At 48.4% G+C, this 22,742-nt stretch overlaps 1 protein-coding gene across 11 annotated transcripts in view; it reads right to left on the reverse strand.

Annotated features, from left to right (window-relative positions):
• Positions 1–838: 838 nt before the first annotated feature.
• Positions 839–22,742, reverse strand: part of Hectd4 (HECT domain E3 ubiquitin protein ligase 4) — a 175,434-nt gene continuing 153,530 nt past the window's right edge. For 5 of the 11 annotated variants that reach the window (XM_048447438.3, XM_048447441.3, XM_048447445.3 and 2 more), the window contains 15 exons: positions 22,000–22,207; positions 18,582–18,805; positions 18,337–18,488; positions 15,586–15,692; positions 14,836–14,959; positions 13,970–14,160; positions 12,606–12,752; positions 11,813–11,932; positions 11,167–11,322; positions 9,103–9,206; positions 8,747–8,968; positions 5,302–5,465; positions 4,623–4,821; positions 4,267–4,489; positions 839–3,003 (listed from right to left, as the gene is read on the reverse strand). In XM_048447438.3, coding sequence (XP_048303395.1) covers positions 2,867–3,003; positions 4,267–4,489; positions 4,623–4,821; positions 5,302–5,465; positions 8,747–8,968; positions 9,103–9,206; positions 11,167–11,322; positions 11,813–11,932; positions 12,606–12,752; positions 13,970–14,160; positions 14,836–14,959; positions 15,586–15,692; positions 18,337–18,488; positions 18,582–18,805; positions 22,000–22,207 — 2,478 coding nt within the window. In that variant the 3' untranslated portion in view covers positions 839–2,866. Of the gene's footprint in view, positions 3,004–4,266; positions 4,490–4,622; positions 4,822–5,301; positions 5,466–8,746; positions 8,969–9,102; positions 9,207–11,166; positions 11,323–11,812; positions 11,933–12,605; positions 12,753–13,969; positions 14,161–14,835; positions 14,960–15,585; positions 15,693–18,336; positions 18,489–18,581; positions 18,806–21,999; positions 22,208–22,742 lie in introns of those variants that run through there. The other 6 variants (XM_048447444.3, XM_048447443.3, XM_048447440.3 and 3 more) reach the window with 3 other exon arrangements.

Here is a 22,742-nt window from a genome sequence, read left to right on the forward strand (position 1 = left end):
GGGCTGTCTTTGGAGTCTCTCATGTGGGTCCTGATGAACAAGCATCCCTTTCTGCTGGTTTTCCACCTAGTAGAGCTGCCATGGATACATGGTGCAGAAAACCAAAAACCTTCAGGGTCACTCTGCATGACCCAGACTACACGAGTGTCTCTGCCCTAGGGTGCTGTAGAACACCTTCCTCCCTGTGTCCCCAGCAGTATTCTCCAGCTGAGGGCATCCAGCACTGGGTGAGAAGCCTTCTGAATGTGCTTTGTAGGGAGATGATACTGCAGTGTGTGAGCAGAGCAGTGAGTGAGTGCTGGCTCGTGCTGTTTCCAGTGACAGGATTAGGAAAGAGAAAGCTGCTTGGTTGGCACCCACATGGGTCCTTTCTGTCCCTGTGATGAAGATGTATTTAGGAGTCTGAATGAGGATGACCATGGAGTGGTAGAAGGGGACAAGCAGGTTACAACGGAATTGGGGTCCCTGGGATGAGTGGTCACTGTTCAAGCAGCTCTAGATGCGCTGCCACTCCAAGAAGGACTATCTAGAAACAGCCAAACGCTTCCAGAGTAATAGCTGGCTCTGGAAAAGCCCCATGCCAGGCTCCAGAGCAGATGAGCTGTCAAGAGAGAGTAGGCAGCATATGCAGGGCTAGGCTGAGCTCCCAACCTTGACTCTACCCTTCCACGTGGACCAAGAAGAGGGTGTTCATAAGCTAATGGAATGAGGATCACATCAAGTGCAGAGATGCTAACTACAAATGTTAATTCCTAGTCAGTTGTGACATTAGGGATCAGAGCCATCTAGCAGTGCCAGCCTGTGAGCTTACTCAGCAAGAAGACATGATCACACACTCTTAGGATCAATCAGTTAGATGAAGGTTATTTATTGGTGTGACTTTTTCCTGTAGTGAGCTTCCTTTACACAGCATAGTGTAAATGGCATCAGACTGAATGGGAGTCTGTTAACGCAATCATAAATAATTATAATAAATATACATCAAGTAACTTTACAGCACACATTGTTCAGGGCCAAGGTTGGGATCTGTCTGGACCTCAGTGTGCTCTCTAGGAGAAGCAGCTGAGTTAGCAGCAGATATCTCACTCACAGCTGTCATCTAATCAAGGAATGGGCCAACATAAGCTTCCAGAACCCTCCTGAGGAGGTAGCTGACAGAATCCCAAGTCCATTCGTGGGAAGAGGATTGAAGGGAACCAAGAATTTGAGGGTACAGGGATGAAAACCCACTTTAGTAAATTCAGAGGCTCCTTCCTTCTGTAGAATGCAGTCAGGATCCTTAAGGTCGCTGGGGTGGTCCCGAGCAGCAGCCACTATCTTCTTTATGAGCAGGACTTACTTGGGCACTCCTCTTCAAGTGAGTGCTGCAGCCCAGTGATTGGCGTGGCAGTCACACTGAGCAGGGTGTATCTCTTTCTCGGAGGGAGTTGGGTGGGGGTCTTTTCTGTAATGGTCCTCAACACATTTCCTAAGCGTAACAGGAAGGAGATGGATGCTGGCATGCCAACCCTAAAGCCTGCACACTTTCCAGCAGGTCAGATGCTGTGGAGAGGAGTGTACCCTCCTTACCCTCCTCAGGACTTCTGTGTGCACAGTATCATACAATAGCTACAGCACTGCCATTCTGTGATAACTGGCAAGGCCCAAATGACTGTCCAACAGGTGGCATGTATTGTTCTTGAACAAAGTACCATTGGACAAAGACTTATTTAGGGCACAGATGCACTGGGGTAGTAGGTGAACCTGCAGGCAGCTCTGCCCTGGCACACACACACACTTGGGGTGTGAAGAGTGCTGGGCAGATCAGTCAGGGCACAGAGGAATCCCCTGCAGTCTCCGTCTGGGTCACTGATGCAGCCCTTACTGGGCAGAGGCACCTCAGTATTTAAAGACAGGTTGTAACCCTTCCCTGGGTTCCTTCCAGCACTGTGCTGAGGAAGGGCCATCTTTGAGCACAGAGTGGGGCAGGCTTGAATCATGTGCTTTCCTGTGCAGTCCGTGTAGAAAAGTCCCAATCAGCACTATTCTTCCAGCTTGCTGTCTTTTCAGCTCCAACCACCAGGAAGTACCCAACCTGTCTCTATGAACTAAGGCCTGGAGTAGCCCCTGGATGTCTGCTCCTGAGGAGTCATCAGAGAAAACTCAGCCCAGAGGCCCAGAAGAGACAGGTGGTAGATAGGGCTGTCTGAATTGGGAGGAAACAAGGGGCTTCTGTGGATTTTTACAAAAAAAAAAAAAAAAAAAGGAAAAAAGAAAAAGAAAAACAAACAAACAAAAAACTACGGCCAGGAACACACAGTAAAGCAGGAAGGTGAACACATGAGCTCCCTGTATGTCTCTTGCATGTTTGAGCACTAACTCAACCATTTCAAGATGGAAGAAGGGAGGCCTGCAGAAGGTGCTTCTGGGAGAGATGCCAGCTCAGAGCAGGAGGGCAGGACTGGCCACATACATTTGTGGAGATACTCTGTAGAGAGAACAGAACACTTCGTGTGGCTGAGGTCATCTCACCCCCAGCTTTCCACTGGTGACTCTGTGATGAGGAACCAACTGGAACCTTGTGGCATCAGAATCTGATAGCCACCGAGGACAGTGTCCAGGAAGATCAAATTAGACACAAACTGTCTGCGAACTAAACTATCCTACAAATGTACCACAAATAGGCAGCAAAGGAACAGACCCTCACAAAATGGGCACATACAAAAGGTGTCTTCCAGGTGGCTCTGGGACACTGACGAAAGTTCAGAAAAGCAAAATGTCGCCAGCTTCTCACTCAGGACCCTGGAGGGATGTGCCTGCACTGGCAAGCTTCCCAAGTCGGCAAAATGGTGCCTTGGTGAAAGCCTAACCTTCCGGTTCACTCCCATCAGCCACTTAGGGGGTCTTCTCGGTAGTGAATGGCACAGCGCAGCTTCTCCAGCATGATATCCAGGGAGGAGTACTGGGGAAGCTTGATCATGAACATGCAGGTCTCCACTCGGATGTAGCGGGAGTCGGGGGGACCTACAGAAGATACAACACCCACTTTAGAGGGCTGAAGACAGGCTGGCCTTTTTGGCACCCATTTGTTTATCTGGCAAATGTGTGTGTGTATGTGTGTGCGCGCGCATGTGTGTGCAGGTACACTGTGTGTGTGTCTGTGTCCCTGTACATGTGTGCTTGCATGTCTGGAGGACAGAGGATAACTCTGGGTTGTTCCCAAAGAGCAGGCTGGATTGGCTACAGTGAGCCTGTCTCTGTTTCTCCAGAGCTGGGACCACAAGTATGCCACTATGCCTGGCTTTAAAAAAAAAAAAAAAAAAAAAGATTTTGTGTGTGTGTTTGTGTAGTGTTCCACATGTCATCAGAAGGCAGCTTATAGAGTCAGCTTTCTCCACCACATGAGTCCTAGGGGTAGAATTCAAGTCAGGCTTGAACTATCTTGCTGGTCCCTGATCAGCCTGTCTTCCTTCCTTTCAAAATGTGAGTTCCATAGGTTAAACTCCTACTGTCTTTACAAGTACAGTGGTAAAAATCCCCACCTGTCACATTAGGGTTTGATTCCCCAACAGGAGGCAAAGTTATCCTTTTGACTGGGCATGGTGGTATACTAGTTTACACCTATAATCCCAGCACTTGGGAGGTAGAGGCAGGAGGATCAGAAGCTCAAGGACATTTTCAACTACATAAGTGAATCTGAAGTCAGACTCACACAAAAGATGCTGTCAAAAAAATCAAAACAAATTATCAGTTTCTGCATTTGAAAGTTTAGAAACTAGGCATGTGCCTCAGAGGTATCTAGTCTCCCTAGCTCATGGGGGTCCCTGGATTTAATCTCTAGTAGAACTAAAAATAAAATAATGGTAAGAAATTTAGCCTGGTGGTGGTGGCGCATGTCTTTAATCCTAGCACTCAGGAAGCAGAGGGAGGTGGATCTCAGTGAGTTCAAGGCCAGCCTGGTCTACAAAGTGAGTTCCAGAACAGCCAAGGCTATTACATAGAGAAACCATGTCTTGGAAAACAAAAACAAAACAAAAACCAAAAAAAAAAAAAAAAATTAAAAGAAAGAAAGGAAAGGAAGGAGGGAGGGAGGAAGGAAGGAAGGAAGAAATTTAAAGCTATGGCTCCTTGGCTTTCTTTAAAATGCTGGATGCTGTGCATCAGGGCTGGGTGGCAACAGAGCTCACCAAGTCTCCCCCTTCACATATAAGTCATGGTGTGTGGGGTCACTGTTTTCCACAAGGACCTAAAGGTCCCACCTAGAAGAGGAGCTGGGAAGGGCAATACCTGCTGTGCCATCTGGAGGAGCAATCTTCATGGGGTATGGTGGCACATGGGCTGTGTCAGGGCCCCCATCCTTGCAAGGGCAGGTGAAGGGGATGCGTTCCTGGTTGCAGGCAAACTTGATGAACTTGCACAGCTCCTCCTGAGTGAACGTCTCCAGAGCCCCCCAGAAGAGCTCTATGTGCTGGTCTGTCTCCATCAGCCCCACCTGGTACATGGTGTGAGCCTGGAGAAGAAAGGCCAAGGTGTGAGCAGGCCTGGCCCAATCCCAGGCGGGGGATAGGAGTTGTGTGGGGGCCATAACACAGAGCAACTGTGGCAAAGGCAGAGTGCTGAGACAGGCCTGAAGGGCTGCTTACCTTTAGGAACTCTAAGTTGATGTATGGGAGGCCACAGGTACGCAATTCCATCTCCAGTGGACTGAGGGTGGTGAGCAACTGCAGGGGGATGATAGAGCCTAGGCCAGCACGCACAGCTGTCACACATTCCACGTTCTGTAGCTCACGCAACCGCAGACTCCGGATGGCTGCCGCATAGATATCTTTGTTCTCCCAACTGCTGGGTTGAGGACCAAGAATGAGGGTTGGGGAGAGTGATGGCACAGCTCTTGGGCCTGAGGGCCATACCTACATAGGCGGTTGAGCCCTGGCTTCAGTGGCTCACCTCTCTCCTTCAGAGCTGTGTGATTTCTCTACCATCCTAACATTGTGACCCTTTAACACAGTTCCTCATATTGTGGTGACCTCCAACTATAAAATTATTTTTGTTGCTATCCAGCAACTCTAATTTCGCTGTTATGCATTGTAATGTAAATATTTGATATGCAGGATATCTCATATATGACCCCAGTGAAAGAGAGTCATTTGACTCTCAAAGGGGTCATGACACACAGGTTGAGAACTACTGCCTTAAGGAAAGTCTTTAAACTGAAGATCATCTTTCCTTTGTGCCTAGTGTCCTACCTCCTGTCTTATGCCCTCCCCTACGAACATCCCCCTCTTACTGGTGTGGTTCACCCCCACCATGTCACACACTCACGCCACAGGGATGTGCCGGCCACGGCTGCACAGCTCCACCTCCTCCCCAGTCATGGTCAGGTAGGTAAACCGGCAGCAGGGCTTGGGACCTTCAGGGCTCTCAGTGGCCAAATGCTGAGAGGCAATCTCGGCACACAAGGCCTCCAGCTCACTCTCGTCGTTGATCTGCAAGGCACAGGCAGGGTGAGGCTGACTGATGCACTACTGCCAAGCCCCTTAGCAGTGGAACTGTTCTCCAGCTGGCGAACATTGGCATAGTCAAAGGCCCATGAGAGGTCTTCGCCAGAGTTGCCACTAGTTCAGGGCTGTACCTGTATTGCAGGGCAGGCTCAGGGAACCCAAAGTGAGGCTGGCTGGAGGGCAGCCCTCTTCCCCGAGTGCATCTCTTGATCCTTTTGTTCACTTCCAGGGACTGCTGGCACTTTTCAGCAGTCTGAGGCAAGAGCTTGCTAAGTTGCCTTATTTGATGTATAGCCCAGATAGACCGTGAACTCATAATAATCCCAACAGTCTCCCAAGTAACTAGGATTAAACACCTGCTCTAGACACCTGGCATAAGACTGACTTTTTTTGGTCTGGTTTATTTTGTTTGGGACCAGGTCTCATTATGGCCTTGAACTCCCTCTGAAGCTGGAGATGATCTCTTGAGTCTCATGCTTCCTCCTCCAAAGTACCAGGGTTCTGGTGTGTGCTTCTGAGACTGATTTTTTATTGTTTATGGGTGTTTTGCATGCATCTATGTCTGTACAGAACATGCATGCACTGCCCAGAGGGAAGGGCATGCACGCGGGAAGATGGCATCGGATCCCTGAGACTGGAGTTACTGATGGTTGTGAGCTGGCAAATGAACCCAGCTCCTCTGGAGGAGCAGCCAGTGCTCTTATCCACTGGGCCATCTCCCCAGCCTTTAAAAAGCTGGTCTTGAACTCAGAGATCCAAGTGCCTCTGAGTACTGGGAATAAAGGTGTTTGATGTGAGACTGAGACTTGATGACATCAGTTGAACTCCTTGATTCAGTCCTGCCTAAAGTCAAGCCATTATGTTTTTTCCCCCATGATTAAAATGTTTTGATGTGTATGAGTGTTTTGCCTGCATGTGTCTGTACCATGTGCTTGCAGGAGCCTGCAGAAATCGGAAGAGGGCACTGAATCTCCTAAAACTGAAGTTACAGCTGACACGTGGTGCCAGGAATCAAATCCATGTCCTCTGGAAGAACAGTCAATGTTCTTAACCCCAGAGCCATCTCCCTAGCCCCTTTCCGAGAATTTCAAAATCAGATTTATTTATGGAGGGGGAGGGCACCTGGTGGCAAGCACCTTTACCTTTTAAGCCATTTTGCCAGCCAGTAAGTGTATACATGACTCCACACGTCCACACCCTGTCCCTTGGCCACAAGACAAGTTTTCTCTGTGTAGCTCTGGCTGTCCTGGAATTTACTCTGTAGACCAGGCTGGCCTCAAATCGATGTTCCTGCTTCTTGTCTCCTGAGTGCTGGGATTAAAGGCATACCACCATTGTCTGACATCTATGACTTTTGAGAGTGGACATTTTTGCTTTTGTAATGTTCTTTTTTTAAAATATTTATTTACTTATTATGTATACAATATTCTGCCTGCAAACCAGAAGACGGCACCAGACCTCATTACAGATGGTTGTGAGCCGTTATGTGGTTGCCGGGAATTGAACTCAGGACCTTTGGAAGAGCAGGCAATGCTCTTAACCGCTGAGCCATCTCTCCAGCCCCATGTAATGTTCTTTAGTTGGTTGGAGCTGGGCTTTCTGTCACTTGCTACCAAAGAGTTCTGACTTAATTCTCTCCCAAGAAGATGTACAAACTGGGCTACAAGGGTCATGACAAGATTTGACCCAGGGGAACTAGCCTACAGCTGAAGGCAGTGACAGTGGGGTCAGGGTCAGAGTCTATCATCCATCCCCAACAGTGAGCACCCACCCAAAGAGTCATTAACAACCTGTGAGCATGGTTCTCTCTCTCTACCACCTGGCTTCTGGAGATCAAACACAGATGATGAAGCTTGGTGAAAAGTGCCTTTACCCACTATGCCATCTCACAAGCCCAAGAGACAGTACTTGTTCATTAGAGGCACCAATATTTCTATAGGTCCTGCCTAGCTTTGTATACCACTGCTTGTTCCAGCCCCTTGCTCCCACTTAGAACTTTAGGATGCCTTCAGTAAGCACTGCCTAGTAGTCACATTGTGTGGTTTGAATAAGAATGAGACCCTTATACAGCCTGGGAGTAGCAGTGTACATCTTTAATCCCAGGACTCAGGCAGAGGCAGGTAGATCTTCGAGTTTTGAGGCCAGCCTGGTCCACAGATTTAGTTCCAGGACAGCCACAGCTACACAGAGAAACCCTGTTTCAATAAACAAAACAAAACAAAAAAGAGAGAAGAATGGTCTCCACAGGTTCATGTATTTGAATGTATTTGAACTCACTCTGTAGACCAGGCTGGCCTTGAACTCAGTGATCCATCTCTCTCTGCCTCTGTGTTGGGATTAAATCTTGCACCACCATCCCCACTGTTCAGCCAGTGATTCTGTTTTTATGCAGACTAACAGCCAGTGCTTTGCTGCTCCCTGTGGTGGCTAAGGGGAACAATAAACCACTTGTTCTTGAGGTCCCTCACAGGCTGACAAGGTGACAGAGGCAAAACCAGAATCTGCCCAAACTCCCTCAGTCAAGGTCCTGTAGAGAACAGCCTTGCCAGGGCTTAGACACACATCTCATCCTATGTCAGCAAGGCAGGGGCCCTGGGTGGAGAAGTAGCTGGATGCACCTTTCTCAACTCTCTCTCAAATCTTGAAGGTGAGGAAAGCATGCGTTCCCTGACAGCTTTGTGCCTTGCCCTGTCACCTCTTCCAGACACTCTTCCCTTGGTGCTGGAAGAGTGGAAGAAAGTCCTCAGTGTGGTGTGTATACAGGAAAGGATAATCTGGAGCTCCCAAGGACACAGCATGGCCTATACAGGGACACGGTAGCTCTGCAAAACCAATGAGACTCTCTAGTGGCCCAGCTACAAGGCAAGCACTAGGCACCTCCTCCTGGTGTTCCGAGAGGGCAAAAGGGAGGTAGGAATGCCATCTTCATAAGTCTCTGCTGTTTGCATGGGTCCCACGCTCACTTCTTGCTCCTTTTTGGAAACCCTAACTTGCTGTGTATGCATGCACATACACACACCTGGTCTTTCAGTTGCTGAAATACTCCATTGTATCCTTGGTTACAGACACGGTAAATGCACCCCATAGAGTGTCAGCAACATCCATCTGCTTCTGTCAGTTGCATGGGATGCCTGAGGCTCTGGTCCCAAAACAAGCCTTCTGTGGAGGATCCCAATTCCCTTTCCCTGGAAGCTTAGGTCCTTATGGAATGCTAGCCCAGGTTACCCTGAGGCCCTGTTGCCCCAAAACAGTGTGCCTTCACTCACACTCTCAAACTTCTTGACGTAATTATAAGTGAGGATGTCTGCTTCTTGCAGGTCCTGGTCGGGGTCGAGGGGTTCGCCAACCAGCGTCTTCCAGAAGGAGGGCAGCAGGTCTAGGGGGAGAGGCACATCTGCACGAATGGCAATCCCCAGCAGCTGGCCTAAGAAGTGCAGCAGCTGCTCCTCTCCGTAGGTGATGGGGCTTGGCGTCAGGATGTACTTGCCCTGCAAGAGTAAGGTCAGGTCATTTCTGAGCATGTGTCCCATGCTCAGTCAGCTGGGCATCAAAGCTACCCCACCTGGGCCAGGACATTCTGTGGAGAGGGTCTGAACCACAAGGATACTTGCCCCAGCCTCACCTTGTTCTTGTTGACAGCAGAGCTGGGGCACAGCAGGAGCAGTGACAGTGAGGAACTCTGCAACTCCTTACACACCTGCCACAAGAAGTGACGGAAGGAGCCACCTGCAGAGCAGACAGACCATTATGTCTCAGCATTGGCTGAGAGTTCCCTGGATAGCACTTCCTCCATACAACCATCTGCCAGGCCAGCAAGGCCAACTTATTGCCAACTCCTATAGTGTGTGGAAAGAAGCCTTGCCTGTTTGAGCATGGAGGCCTGAGGTTGAGTCTGCTGAGCTGTTGGCCCCAGCTCTCCACAAAGGTACCTGTGCCCAGGCTTAGTTGTCTCCTGTCATATAGGGGGAAGAAATGGAACCTGAAGCTTGAGGAGTAAATGAAGCCAGTGCCAGTTCCAGGCTTGGCTTAACTGTGTCAGCATCCCCAGTGGAAGGGCTTGCTTTTGTTCAGTACTGCCTCCCACCATCTTTCAGAGCTGCCCTGGCTCAGTGAATACAGATGAGAATGGCCAGAAGTGGCAGCCTTGCAGACAGCTGGGGCCCCTCTGTCCCCTCTCACTCAGAATGCTCCTGCTGGCACTCACGGGTCAGGAGGCTGAAGGTAGTTCAGGACACTGTAGGCTGGGTGTGGGCCTTGGGGAAGCCCAATCTGGGGCAAGTTGTCAAGGCCTGAGAGGCAGAAGCCTGGTTCAGGCTGGAGTCCATGGTCAACAGTGCCTCAGCTTGGGGTTGCAGCTGCCTAGTGGGCTATGGGGATGCTGCAAGATATGGAGCCTGCACCTGGCACTCATGGATGCAGCTGCTCACTGAATCATGGAACTGTTCAAAAGTTTCCCTGACTGAGGCTGCTTGTGTTATCCATGGGGCAGAACATAGGGAAATAGGGGCAGAGTGGGTTCTTCACCCACTTACAACAGGTAAAAGTTCCAAACATGACTGGCAAGGCTAAGGAGCATCTCAGCTGTTCTTCCTAATTGCCAATGAGTGTTATGATGCCGAGTGTCACTTTAATGGAGGGACCCCAATATCTATAAATCATGGGCAACTCAAGCTTTGGGCTCAAGCAGCTGCTTAGCTGTGCCTCTCACTAGGAAAGGTAGGACTGGTGTGCTAAGAAGGGTGTGGTCCCCTCATCTGGAGAGACTGACCAAGGTCTCAAACAAGTGCAGGCACTAGTGTGGATGGTGACAGGACAGGTCAATGGACGCTAGCCTGATTTTGGTAGCCCAGTATGAGGACATGACATTTACTTTTGCCACTTTGCATTGATAACTGAGCCTAAGAGCTCATAAAAGTGCCCGACAATCATCTCCACTCCACCCCTCTGCTACTCCGGTCCCCTCCACTCCACCCCTCTGCTCTCCCGGCCCCTTCCACTCCACCCCTCTGCTCCCCCGGCCCCTTCCACTCCACTCCTCTGCTCCCCCGGCCCCCTCCACTCCACCCCTCTGCTCCCCCGGCCCCCTCCACTCCACCCCCTACTCCCCTGGCCCCCTCCACTCCACCCCTCTGCTCCCCCGGCCCCCTCCACTCCACCCTCTACTCCCCCGGTCCCCTCCACTCCACCCCCTGCTCCCCCGGTCCCCTCCACTCCACCCCTCTGTTCCCCCGGTCCCCTTCACTCCACCCCTCTGTTCCCCCAGTCCCCTCCACTCCATCCCTCTGCTCCCCCAGCCCTCCCCCATCCCTTTGAGCTTCTAGCCCTGTACACCTCCAGTCCTGCTATATCCCTAGTCATCTATGCTGCTAGTTCCCTACACACCCGGCTCTTTCCACTTAAGTCCTCTCCACCCCAGCTCTCCTTTCCCCCTACTTTTTATATTTGGAGAAAGGTGTCACAAAATTGCCCCGGTTACCTTGAACTCACTCTATAACCCCAAAATGATCTTCAACTTGTGATGCTCCTTCCTGTTTTAGTCCCCCAAATGATTGGTATGACAGGATTGTGCCACCAGACCTGTTTGTCTGTGACATTTCTTCTCACCAGCAGGGCACTCCTTGGATTTCAGTCCTCCCCCCGCCCCACCCCAGTCTGTACATTTGCACCCAGCCCAAGAGCCACTTACTGGTGCCATGAACCTCCTCCCCAGTGAAGCGGATGTTGAAGGCATATGTGGGGTCACCACCACTGGCCAGCTTGACGCAGAGCTGAGAGGATGGCACGGAGGACAGTTGTCGGGCAGCCTGACAGAAGTAGGAGTTTTCTGAGGTTCTGATTTCCCCTGGAAGTGGAAAGTAGATCATAATCTCAGCAGCCACACTCTGCCTGTTCACCAGGAGCCTCAAGCCTGATCAGCACAGGCCAGCTTTTCTTCCCACTGTGCGTAGACTTCTTGTCTGTGCATATGTGGTGCTTTGGTAGCTAACCTAGTGGCTCTCGGAGGCTTTTCCTCAAAATTCACACCTGGCTCCTCCCTTGAGTCCTTCATGTCTGCTTCAGGCCTACAACAAGTCTGTCTGTAACTACAGGACCAGGGCATGTTCCCAGATAGAATGGCTTCTACACCCTCCTACAGCCAGAGGGGAAAGGCGCTGAAGCAGGGAAGGCTAAGCGCCTCTTCTTCCCCTCCTCGGAGCTGGAAGGTCCCATCAGGAGCCTAACACACAGACAAAGGCAGCCCGATGAGTAAAGGGGTAGGACTGCCCCACCACTCTCCAGGCCTCCCTGGTGGTTTCACAGCCAGTTTGTCTAAGGACTGCAGCCTGCCCTACCTCCCACAATTTCCAGTGGGTCCAAGGTGATCTCTGGAGCTGCATGGTCAGCTGTCCTCTGCACAGTGGCATTGAGCACTCGATTCATCACAGTCACCTTGGTGTCGTAGAAGATCAGTCCTGAAGAGAAATGTGGGAGAGAGGTGGGCTATAGTTGCTTCTCCTCATTCCTAGTCACCCCTGCAACCCAGGGAAGACCATGTTCACCCCTCAACCCTTTGGAAGGTCTTCTAGTCAGGCTCCTGGGTATTCCAGAAACACAGACAAGCTGGGAGATAAAAAAAAAACACACCATGTAAAATGCCATCTATTTTATGTGTGTGGTACAGGAACACACGTGTGCCTATGCAGAGGACAGAGGTAAACATAAGGTACTCTATCTCTGTCCATCTTATTCTTTGGTGTGTGTGTTTGCTTCCCTGTGTAGGTGTGTATAATGCAGAAAGGCCTGGAGGATGCTGGTGTTCTTCTGTCACTGTCTAACTTATTCCTTTGAGACAGTCCTTCACTGAACCTGGAGTTCACTGATCCAGCTAAGCTGCCTGGTCAACAAGCTCCCTGAACCCACCTGTCTCTGCCCCAGCTCGCTGTGTGTAAACAGAGAACTGGACAGACAACCTTGCACTAACTAGTTCCTGAGGGCACCAATCTTATTTCTGAATGCTTTGAACTTTTACAGTTTTCTTTTTTTCAGAGATCTACTTTTAATTAGCTTCTCTTAGGGAAGCTGCTGCTTGAAAGAAGAGGGGTAAGCCTTCCTACTCACCAGCTCTGAGGGCGGCCCAGCACTGACCTTTTGCTTCCTTCAGCAGGGCAGCAATGCTGTGTGTGTACATGGGTGTCTGACGCAGCTCCACAAGGGGCAAGAAGAAGGTCTCCAGTGTGGTGTTGAGAGACTGGAGAAGTGCGAAGCGTAGGCGCAAGCTCTCGATAGGCACATCTGCAGGGAGAAGGTGGTCAGGCTGAGTGTTGGCCAAACCAGACTGTCTGTTCCCAGAAGAACACCTGGATCAGGGGCTCTCCTCTGTGGCTTTATTCCTGGGAACCCAGAAGAGCTGAGTGAGGGGCTCCCCAGGAACACAAGTCAGTACGTAGCAGATCAATGGGGGAGGCCTTGGGAATTCAAGTCGTATCCCTATCCTTCCCTTGGGCCATGACAGGGCCACATATGATCTTATTGTTTTTGTGGAGACAGAACCCAGGGCCTTATGCATACCAGGCAAGCACTCTGCTCCTGGGTTACACTTTCTACCCTACTATATGTTTGTGTGTGTGTGTGTTGTAAAATTAATTTATTTATTTTACATCCTGAACACAGTTTTCACTCCCTCCTCTCCTCCCATTCATTCTTCTTACTTCTGCCCCCTACTCCCCCAAACCCACTCCTCTGTTTCTGTTCAGAAAGGGACAGGCCTCCCATGGGTATCAACAAAGCATGGCATATCAAGTTGTAGTAGAACTAAATACCTTCCCTTATATTAAGGCTAGGCAAGGCGACCCAGTACAAGACTAGGGTTCCAAGAGTCAGCCCCTAAATGGGTTTTGAACATTGAAATAATGGCAGATTATAAGAAGTGGCAAATGCAGTATGGAGTCTGGCATGCTCTTTGCCCAGCTGCCTTTGGCAGTGACAAAACAAGGCCACTGGCACACTACCTTTTTAGCTCATTCCCTTTCATAGCTGTGTCCTTTCCCCTGTGAGAGACTAGCATCATGGACAACTTGCCCATCTTTGTCTCTCGCATCCAGAAGAAAAAGGGTCCTGCCCTTGCTGCCAGGCAAGGCAGTGGCCCTGTGGCACCTGTGTGCAGCCTTGCACGAGCTCTGCCAGGGTGGCGCCTGGTGGAATGGTAACTAACTAGTGCTTTCTTGCTGTTCATTTTTTGTTTTTAAGGAAAATGTGCTGCCCGCCCCATGGACAATGCCTCTACAGCAGGTCAGCAGTGATCTGACCCTCTTACCTCACAGCAGCCTGACCTCCGTGGGTGTGGTGGCAGGAATCTCTGTCCACTCTGAGCTCATTACCCAGCCTTGGCTTTGTTTAATGATCATTAAACAAAGGCCAGCGTAAAAGCTCCCTCTGCCCTTTTGGTTGATGCACATGGAGAGCCCTAAGTATTCCTGCAGCATAGGCGAATACCCCTAGAGGCAACATACTCGAGAGACAGGCCATCCTGGGGTCGGTGGCATCAGCTGGGTCAAGATACACCTCGTGAGGGTGAAGCCGTGCTGGCGTGATAGCAAGATGGCGGCACAGTCTGTTGATGTATTGTACAAGAGCCACATCCATCTCTAAAGTCCACTTCCTGGAGGCTTTTTGTGCATGTCGGACATCGATGCAGGCACACCTGGGGCAGGACAGTTTCCTGGTAAGACACTGTTAGAGCCACACCTAACTCCTGTCTTTCAGGGATTTGGGGGGAGGATCATGAAGGAAAGCTTTCAGAGTACAAATAATAGGGTGTTGGCACAGAGGAGCCTTGTGGAAAGTCTGGAAACCCACATGCATAAGTGCTTCCCTCTTTTTAGGTTGAGGGATGGGGTCCTCAGGCACACCCACTTCTTAGCCTGGTTTACTTTTCCATAACATGAGCTCAGAATGGCATTGGTGTACTTGTCACAAGAATTCAATGAGAGGTTGCCTGTGAAGTACATGGCATGGTGCCCAAGTGCCCACCACATCCATGTTTACAGGGTAGCTGCTGCCGGTACTCATATGGTTCCCTCAGCTAGGTGACCCCATTCCAGCATTTATCTACACAGTTGTCAGGACAGACAGACCAAGGTGTACTTGAAGGGCTTTACTGCAAGGCTATATTGTTGCAGTAACACTGGGTGCAACCTGCATGTCCATCCAGGGATGTACGAAAAAGTCACTTGAAAATCATGTAAACTCAGGGAGTAGCTTCAAAGGCTAGAGCATCACAGACAGAGCAGACCCTCAGCAGGATGGCAGCTGAGATATCCACCTGCCAAAACTAGTTCTACCCCAGACTCAACCTAGAGGAAGGCCCATTTCTCACCTCTCAAAATGAAGGTCATAACCACAGGATAAGATTGCCCTCCAGACACTGCGGATATCTTGCTTGGCTCGGTCAATGACGAATTTGTGAAAGCCTTCTAGGGTCAGGTACTTTTCCTCAGGAACTGATGGTACAGCATGTGCATGCCGTCAGAGGTAGGAACAAAAGCGTGCACAATCAGGGGTGGGAAGCCTACACACTGTGGCCCTTCACTGTCTGTCATTGCTCCTCTTGTCCATGGCCTCCTCTGCCTGGCTCCCCTCCTCTATTGTCCCCAGCCCTGTCGCAGTGTAATGCAGCATTCACATACTCCACCTCTCACCCAGGCTTTGCCATGGCTTACCGTCTCCCTTATTTCTCCAAGTCTCAGAAGTACAAGGCTAACAAAGCAGTTTGTACACAGTGAACAGCTTTCTCTGTGGCTGATGTCTTAAGCCCTTCCCTCATTAGTTCACTGGTTCAGGCAAGTGCCTTCTAGAAACCCCAAGGAAATTTCTACACCTTTACTCTTCAGTTAAAACTATCTATTCTTCACCTTATATTTATTCCTTATATTTTGTAGCTGATGGCCACAAAGCTGGCAGTCAGGAATACATCCCACTATCTGCTACAACTTAAAAGAGCTTGGAGCATAAAGAGCTGGGCTATCCTAGTGGGTGAAGCCATCCAGGCAGGCCTTGGCCAACAGGCCTGTCCTGGAGAGGGCTGCTGTCCCCAGGATGAAAGCAGGTTCTCCAGCCACTAATGTACCTTCTTGCTTTTTGGTGGGTGACTTTTCTGGATCTTTTTCATCTGGTTTGCTTTTCTCAGGTGACTTTGCTTTCACAGTTGGCTTCTTCTCACTTAATGCAGTCCTGCTACAAACCAAAGCACTGCAGTTAGGGTGTGCATGTCTGCACCACCTCCCAATATGAAACACAGAACTTCACACATCCCAACTATGGCACAGGGGTACTTTTGTTCTCAGTAGATTACAAAGACAATCCAATGCTTTAAGACTTGAGAACTCCTGAAACTCTTTTCAGACATTTTCTATATATTTAGGGTGGCACTGCTCAATAAAGTAGCCAGTAGCAAGATTAGCTAAGGTTAAATTAGGCAAAACTGAGTAATTCCCAAGCTCAGGTTCCCAGCTGTGTTCACATTTTTAATGCTACCAAGAGACCATAAGGCAGCAGTACCGAGCAGCACATGGACATCACCGAGTACTGTCAGCACTGGGGATTCTGCAGGACAGGGCCATTTCCACACAGCGGGTTAATGGAAGGGAATAGGGTATCTCTGGTCACTCACACAATTCTTCTAAATACACTTGCAGTGCGAGGGCTATCAGAACAGTGAGGATTTGAGTCATAAACTAAAGCTAGGCATGACAAGGAGTGTCAGCGATTCCTGAGCTGATATAGGAGGATCACTAGTTTGAGCCTAGCTGGGGTTGCAAAGTAAGACACTGTTTTCTGTTTTTTGAGACAGGGTCTCACATAGTCTAAGCTGGAACACACTATGTAGCCAAGGCTGACCTTGAATCCTTGATCCTGTTTCCACTCCCAAGCATTCAACCCCTGCCCTCACTGGTCTTGAGAGGGAGGCAGAGGCAGATAGATCTCTGAGTTTGAGGCCAGCCTGGTATACAGAGTGAGTTCCAGGACAGTAAGAGATACACAGAAAAGTCCTGCCTCAAAATAAAAAAGAAAAAAAGAAAAAAAATTACACTAAACATATATAAAGACTCAAATATGGAATATTATATAACTACCAATAAGAAAGGAAGTAGAATGGTTTAACAGTTAGATATGCTTATTGTTCTTGCAGGACTCAGATTTGGTTCCCAGCACTAACAAGGTAACTCATAATCATCTGTAACTCCAATTCCCGGGCCCCCCTCAGGCACCTGCAAGCATGTGGTATACATCAGTTAATCCAGGCACACACACCTACACATTAGTAACAAATAAATTTTTGTAGAACATTTTTTAAAAGATGGGAAGGTTGCTAGGTGGTCATGGTGCACACCTTTAAACCCAGCACTTGGGAGGCAGAAGCTGGTGGATCTCTGAGTTTGAGGCCAGCCTGGTCTACAGAGCAAGTTCCAGGACAGCAAAGGCTATGCAGAGAGATCCTGTCTCAAAAAACCAACATCAAACTAAACCAACCCAAACAAAAAGATGGGGAGGTTATTTTTGTGCTGAGCTAAGACTAGTATTAAAACAGAAATATCAGGGTGCTCACACTGTGCAGAGTACCCACATTTCCATATGAAAATATTCACTAGTATGCCACAGACAGCTCTAGAAGGCTTCTAACATAATATAGCAGTCTTAGGGAAGGGGACCCTTAAGTAAGTTATTGTTCATTTATTTATGTAGTGCTGGCAACTGAACCCAGAGCCTAAGGCATACTAAGCAACTGCCCTACCACAAAGCTATATCCCTAACCCTGTTTTTTTTTTAAAATTTATTTATTTATTTATTTATTTATTATGTATACAATATTTTTTTCCTGTGTGTATGCCCACAGGCCAGAAGAGGGCACCAGATCCATTACAGATGTTTGTGAGCCACCATGTGGTTGCTGGAAATTGAACTCAGGACCTTTGGAAGAGCAGGCAATGCTCTTAACCTCTGAGCCATCTCTCCAGCCGCCCTGTTTATTTACTTACTCATTTATTTGAGATGACAGGGTTTCAATATAGTCCTGGGGCTTGCTATGTGTAACAGGCTAGCCTCAAACTCAGAGGTACCACTGCTTCAGCCTATCAAGTGCTGGGATTAAAGGTGTGTGCCACCATGCCTGGCTATCCTCAGTCTTTTGGCTTTTTGTTTTGAGACAGGCAATTTAGGAACTCACTCTCTGGTCAAATAGGCCTTGAGTCTGTGATCTTTTAGCCACAACCTCTTCTGAATTTTTTAACAGTTAAGAAAATGATACATACTGCCGAGCAGTGGTGGTACATGCCTTTAATTCCAGCAGGAAAACAGAGGCAAGTGGATCTTTGTGAGTTTGAGGTCAGCCTGGTCTACAGAGCAAGTTCCAGGATAGCTAGGTCTGTTACACAGAGAAACCTTGTCTCGAAAAACAAAAAACAAAAAAAGAAAAGGAAAATGATACATGCATATAAATAAAAGGTCCTGGGTCCTGCACATGCTGAATGGACACTCTGCTGCTGAGGTATGCACCCGGCCCCAGTCAGTCTTTCCCTACAAGGTTTTAGGAGCTCTCTAAAACGACTGCTTTATGCGTATGGATAAAGTCTGACTTATTTCAAAGTATACTTGTGTGATGTTTTCTTAAAGCACACTGTCTGCCTGACAGTTCACATGGCCCAGGAGGTGAGGTAAAATGTTAACTTGCGGTAGATGAGGCCGAGGACTGAATGGACCTCAGCAGCAGAGCAGAAGATAGATGGCATGCCTGACTGCCCCAGGGGTGCCATAGTCTCTCAGATGCCTGCTGGAAGGCCACACCATAGCCACCCTCTTCCCAAGCTCCTTGGGTGTACACCTGAGATTGCTGAGCACAGCTTTGTCCTTGGCAGGTGGCTTGGTGACAGGCCGCTTGGTGCTCACCACCTTCACAGGGTGCTGCTCCTTCCCGGCTTTGCTGTACTTGCTCTTATCCAGCTTGGGCTTGGGCACACCATATTTCCTCAGGATCTGCAGAGCACACAAGTAGAGAGGGGGATTCTCAGGCCAGCCCAGAAGAGCCACCCAGGCTCAGCACAGAGACTATGTGGAAAGAGTGGCTACCTGTGTGAGCTGGTCCTCCAGCACCTTCTTCGGAGGTCGGACGTTGGTGAAGAAGAGGTGTAGGAGGTTGCCTGGACTCTGGGAGTTGATCTGCTCTTTGCTAAGATAGATGTCAGAGACCCTAATTGGTTTCGCTGGTGTTAGGCTCAGTGTCTGCTCTGAGTGTGCACAGCTTTTAAATATTTCTGTCAGGACCTCTCTGGCCCCAGGCACCAATTTCTCACCTGTTACAAAATAAAAGGTCAAATAATTTTCATAAACATACTATGCCAGGATACACCCTAGAAAAGCATCTTTTCTAGCAACTGTGAGTTTTGTTTTCAGAGACAAGGTCTCATGTAGGAGAGGCTGGTTTTCAATTTCTGATTTTATTTTATTTTTTTGGTTTTTCGAGACAGGGTTTCTCTGTAGCTTTGGAGCCTGTCCTGGAACTAGCTCTTGTAGACCAGGCTGGTCTCAAACTCACAGAGATCCACCTGCCTCTGCCTCCCGAGTGCTGGGATTAAAGGTCACCACCTGGCAATTTCTGATTCTTTTGCCTGGCTAGCAACCACACATTTAAAATTATTAGGTATGTGTGTGTGTGTGCATCACGAGGGTGTGTTTACCATATCATATCATATGTGTTGAGAACAACTCTGTAGAGTAAGTCTCCTCTCTTCAACATTATAATGGGCTTCAGGTTGGACTTGGGTAGCAAGGTTTTTACAGCAAATTCCTTCACTCACTGAGTCATCTCTGCCCACAATCACACATTTTTTGTTGATAGATAATAGACTAAATTAGGGGAAGTAGTTACTTGGGTCCTCATCCTCAGGCATTCACCTTAATTACATACCCAGACTTCCTCGCAGTGAGGTGTAAGCCTCTGAGCATGTCCTCTGGGTCAGGCTGCTGTCCTCTCTACAGTTGCTAGGAAGTGATAAACTTCCTTGCTCGCTCTGGACTCTTAAATCAGTTGCTGTGCTCTGTGCTCTCAGGCCTACTTGTCCCACTGCTTAACTAATCTTTATTATTATTTTTCTTCTTTTTTTAAAGGTGTGCACCACCATTTGGCCTGATTCGATTTTTAGATTTATTTTTATTTTATGTGCATGACTGTTTTGCCCACATTTAAGTATGTGCACCACATGAATGCCTGGTGTCAGAGGAGGTAAGAAAAGAGCACGAGATCCCCTGGAACTGGAGTTATGAATGGTTGTGAATTTCCAGGTAAGCACTGGGAACCAAACCCAGATCCAAGAGTAACAAGTGCTCTTAATCACTGAGCCATCTCTCTAGCCGCAGCTCATCTTAATTTAAACAGCACAAATGTACTAGACAATCCAAATTAGTAAAATAGCACATAGGCAGTTAGGACTTACAGTATGACAGACCAAAGAAATTAATCTTTGTGCTGTGAGAGAGCATGTGAAACTGGCAGGGTGTATAGGGAGAAAAGCAGGGTCTCTGAAGCTGTGCATGGTGCCACACACCTGTAATCTCACCACTTGTGAGGGTGAAGCAGGAGGACCAGGAATTCAAAATCAATGTTGGCAACATGGTGAGTCTGAAGCCAGCCTGGACTACATGAGATCATTGTGTATGTTGGGGTGAGGCTGGGACATATGGCAAAATGAGGCCCTAGTCTGTATTAACAAAGCCTTGAACACTGTCAACAGAAGAGTTGACTGCAATAAAATCAGAAGCTAAGAGTGCATCTGGATTCAAAGTGGGGGAGACTAAGAAGCAATAACAGCAAGAAGCCCTTGAACATCCTGTAAAATCCTCCACTGTTCATCTTCTAAGAGGACAGCCGAGGTGAGGGGTGAAATACAGCCTCATCTAGGACAGGCTCCAAAGCTACAGAGAAACCCTGTCTCGAAAAACCAAAAAGAAAAAAAAAAAGAAAGAAATACAGGCTCAAAGGAACAGTGCAGGACCTTGGGGGCACCAGGCAGCTGCTCAGGCACAAAATTTAAGGTACCTCCCTCCAAACCCTATGACTAACAAAATACTACCAGAATCAACAGTGCTGCTTTAAATTTGCTGGGGCTTGGATGAAGAATCACTAGCATTTTATTCATTTATTTTTTTATTTCTGAGTGTGTACTTGTATCAACACAAGTGTGTAAGCCAGAAGACAACTATTTGTGTATGTTGGTTCTCTCTTTATACTGTGTGGGTATTGGGGGATCAAATAGATCATCAGTTCTGATGGCAGGCACACTTATCTGCTGAGCCACCTTGGTAGCCGTTCTCTCTGCCTGTTTCTGAGATGGGGTAATGTAGGCTGAAACTGAACTCTTGAGATCAGGCAATCCTTTTGCCCTAGCCTCCCAAACGCTGGGACTTCAAGATGCTGGACTATTTCTTCCTGGTCAGATTTTTTTTTCATTTTTAAAAGATTTTACTATTTTATGTGCATGAATGTTTTGCCTGTATGTATGTATGTATGTATGGATGGATGCCACAAGTGTGCCTGGTGCCCACAGAGGTCAAAAGAGGCCATCAGGCCCTCTGAAACTGGAGTTACAGACTGCTGTGAGCCTCCATGTGGGTGCTGGGACCTTAACTCAGGTCCTTTAGAAGAACAGCAATACTCTTAAGCACTGACTGAGCCAATGCTCCAACCCCTGGCTAATTGGGTTTTAATTTTTTTTATCTTTCGAGATCTGGTTTCTCCATATAAGTCCTAGCTGTCCTGGGAACTAGTTCTGTAAACCAGGCTGGCCTTGAACTCACAGAGATCCACCTACCTCTGCCTCCTGGAGTGCTAGGATTAAAAGCATGCACCACCACTACCCGGCCATAGCCCCTGGCTGTTGTAAAAGTGAGACATGAATCCTGTAAATACAAGTAGTCCTGTCTGTGGCTACATAGGACAGTGCACCACAATACACTGTGACAAGGAAGGCCACAGTGGGGCTTAGAGCAGGAGGGCCCTTCTCAGGGTCTCTAGCTGGAACATGGGTTGTGGCTCCCCACCAACCATCATCACAAAGCCCATTGCACAAGGCTGAATTCTACTGCCTATTACAGAGATGTACAAACTTGGCCACAATCAGCCAGCAGACAATTCAAAACTGTTCACCAAAGGAGTAAATAAAATTGAAATTAAATAAGAATATAGCTCAAACCTATAATTTTAGTACTTAAAGGGTAGAGGCACATTGGGAATTCAAGGCCAACCTGGGTTATATGAGACTATGTTTCAAAACCCATAATCTGGGCCTGTGAGACAGCTCAGTGGTTAAGGGTGCTTGCCTCTAAGGTTGATGACCCGAGTTTGATCCCTGGGTGGAAGGAGAAGGACCACCACAGTTTTCCTCTGACCTCTACATGGGTACTATAATGGGTATGCACTCACACACAAATAAATACACACGATTAAAAAATAAAAACTACAAACACGAAGCACACACATCCTGTAGCCCACCTTTAATGGACTTGTCATTGAAGTAGTCTTCTAGTCCCGGGCTCCCCTGAGTGTCAAACAGACTCTGGTTCACCACAGACACTGTCAGAATTTCTTCTGTGGACATCTCCATCAATTCATCCTCACCGTCGAGACTTGACAAGCCAATCAAATCATTATTGTTAAATAAACTTGCTCGGATTTTCTCAATTTTGGCTCGGGACCTTATCTGTATGAACAAAGAGAAAGGTTGGGCTCTGAATGGATCTGCCCTGACAGAGCATGGGCACTGTTGGCCTGCCCTTCTTGAGAGGCTCCCTCCCAATGCCAACATGGCCATTACAGAACAGCTCACCTGGGAAGTTCTGGAGCCTAAAGACTGGCCAGTCCCCAGGAAGGCAGCCCAGTTGGGAGGGCAACTGATAGAAGTTCTTGCCCTTGGGCTTTATGGAGCCAAAGGAGAGGGCACTTACTCTTATGTGGTTCTGGGTCATGTGCCTGGTTCAGGGCTTTGTGCACACTAAACAAATGCTGCACCCCACTGCTGGATTTTACCTTTGAGTCTAACTCTTGCAAAAGTGCAGGAAGTCACAGTGTACGTGATTCTCACACTGCCAACACAGTGCCTCTCAAAACACTGCCATGGTTCTCCAGTGTACCTGCCAGAGACTCTCACATCAATGACCTGCCTGTGCCTTATAACACCAGTCTGGATGTCCCTCTTAATAGTTGACCTCAAGAAAAGCAGTTGCTGAGAGGTGCCC

The sequence above is a fragment of the Myodes glareolus genome, chromosome 2 (genome assembly GCF_982192425.1).
Source record: "Myodes glareolus chromosome 2, mMyoGla1.1, whole genome shotgun sequence".
NCBI lineage: Eukaryota > Metazoa > Chordata > Mammalia > Rodentia > Cricetidae > Myodes > Myodes glareolus.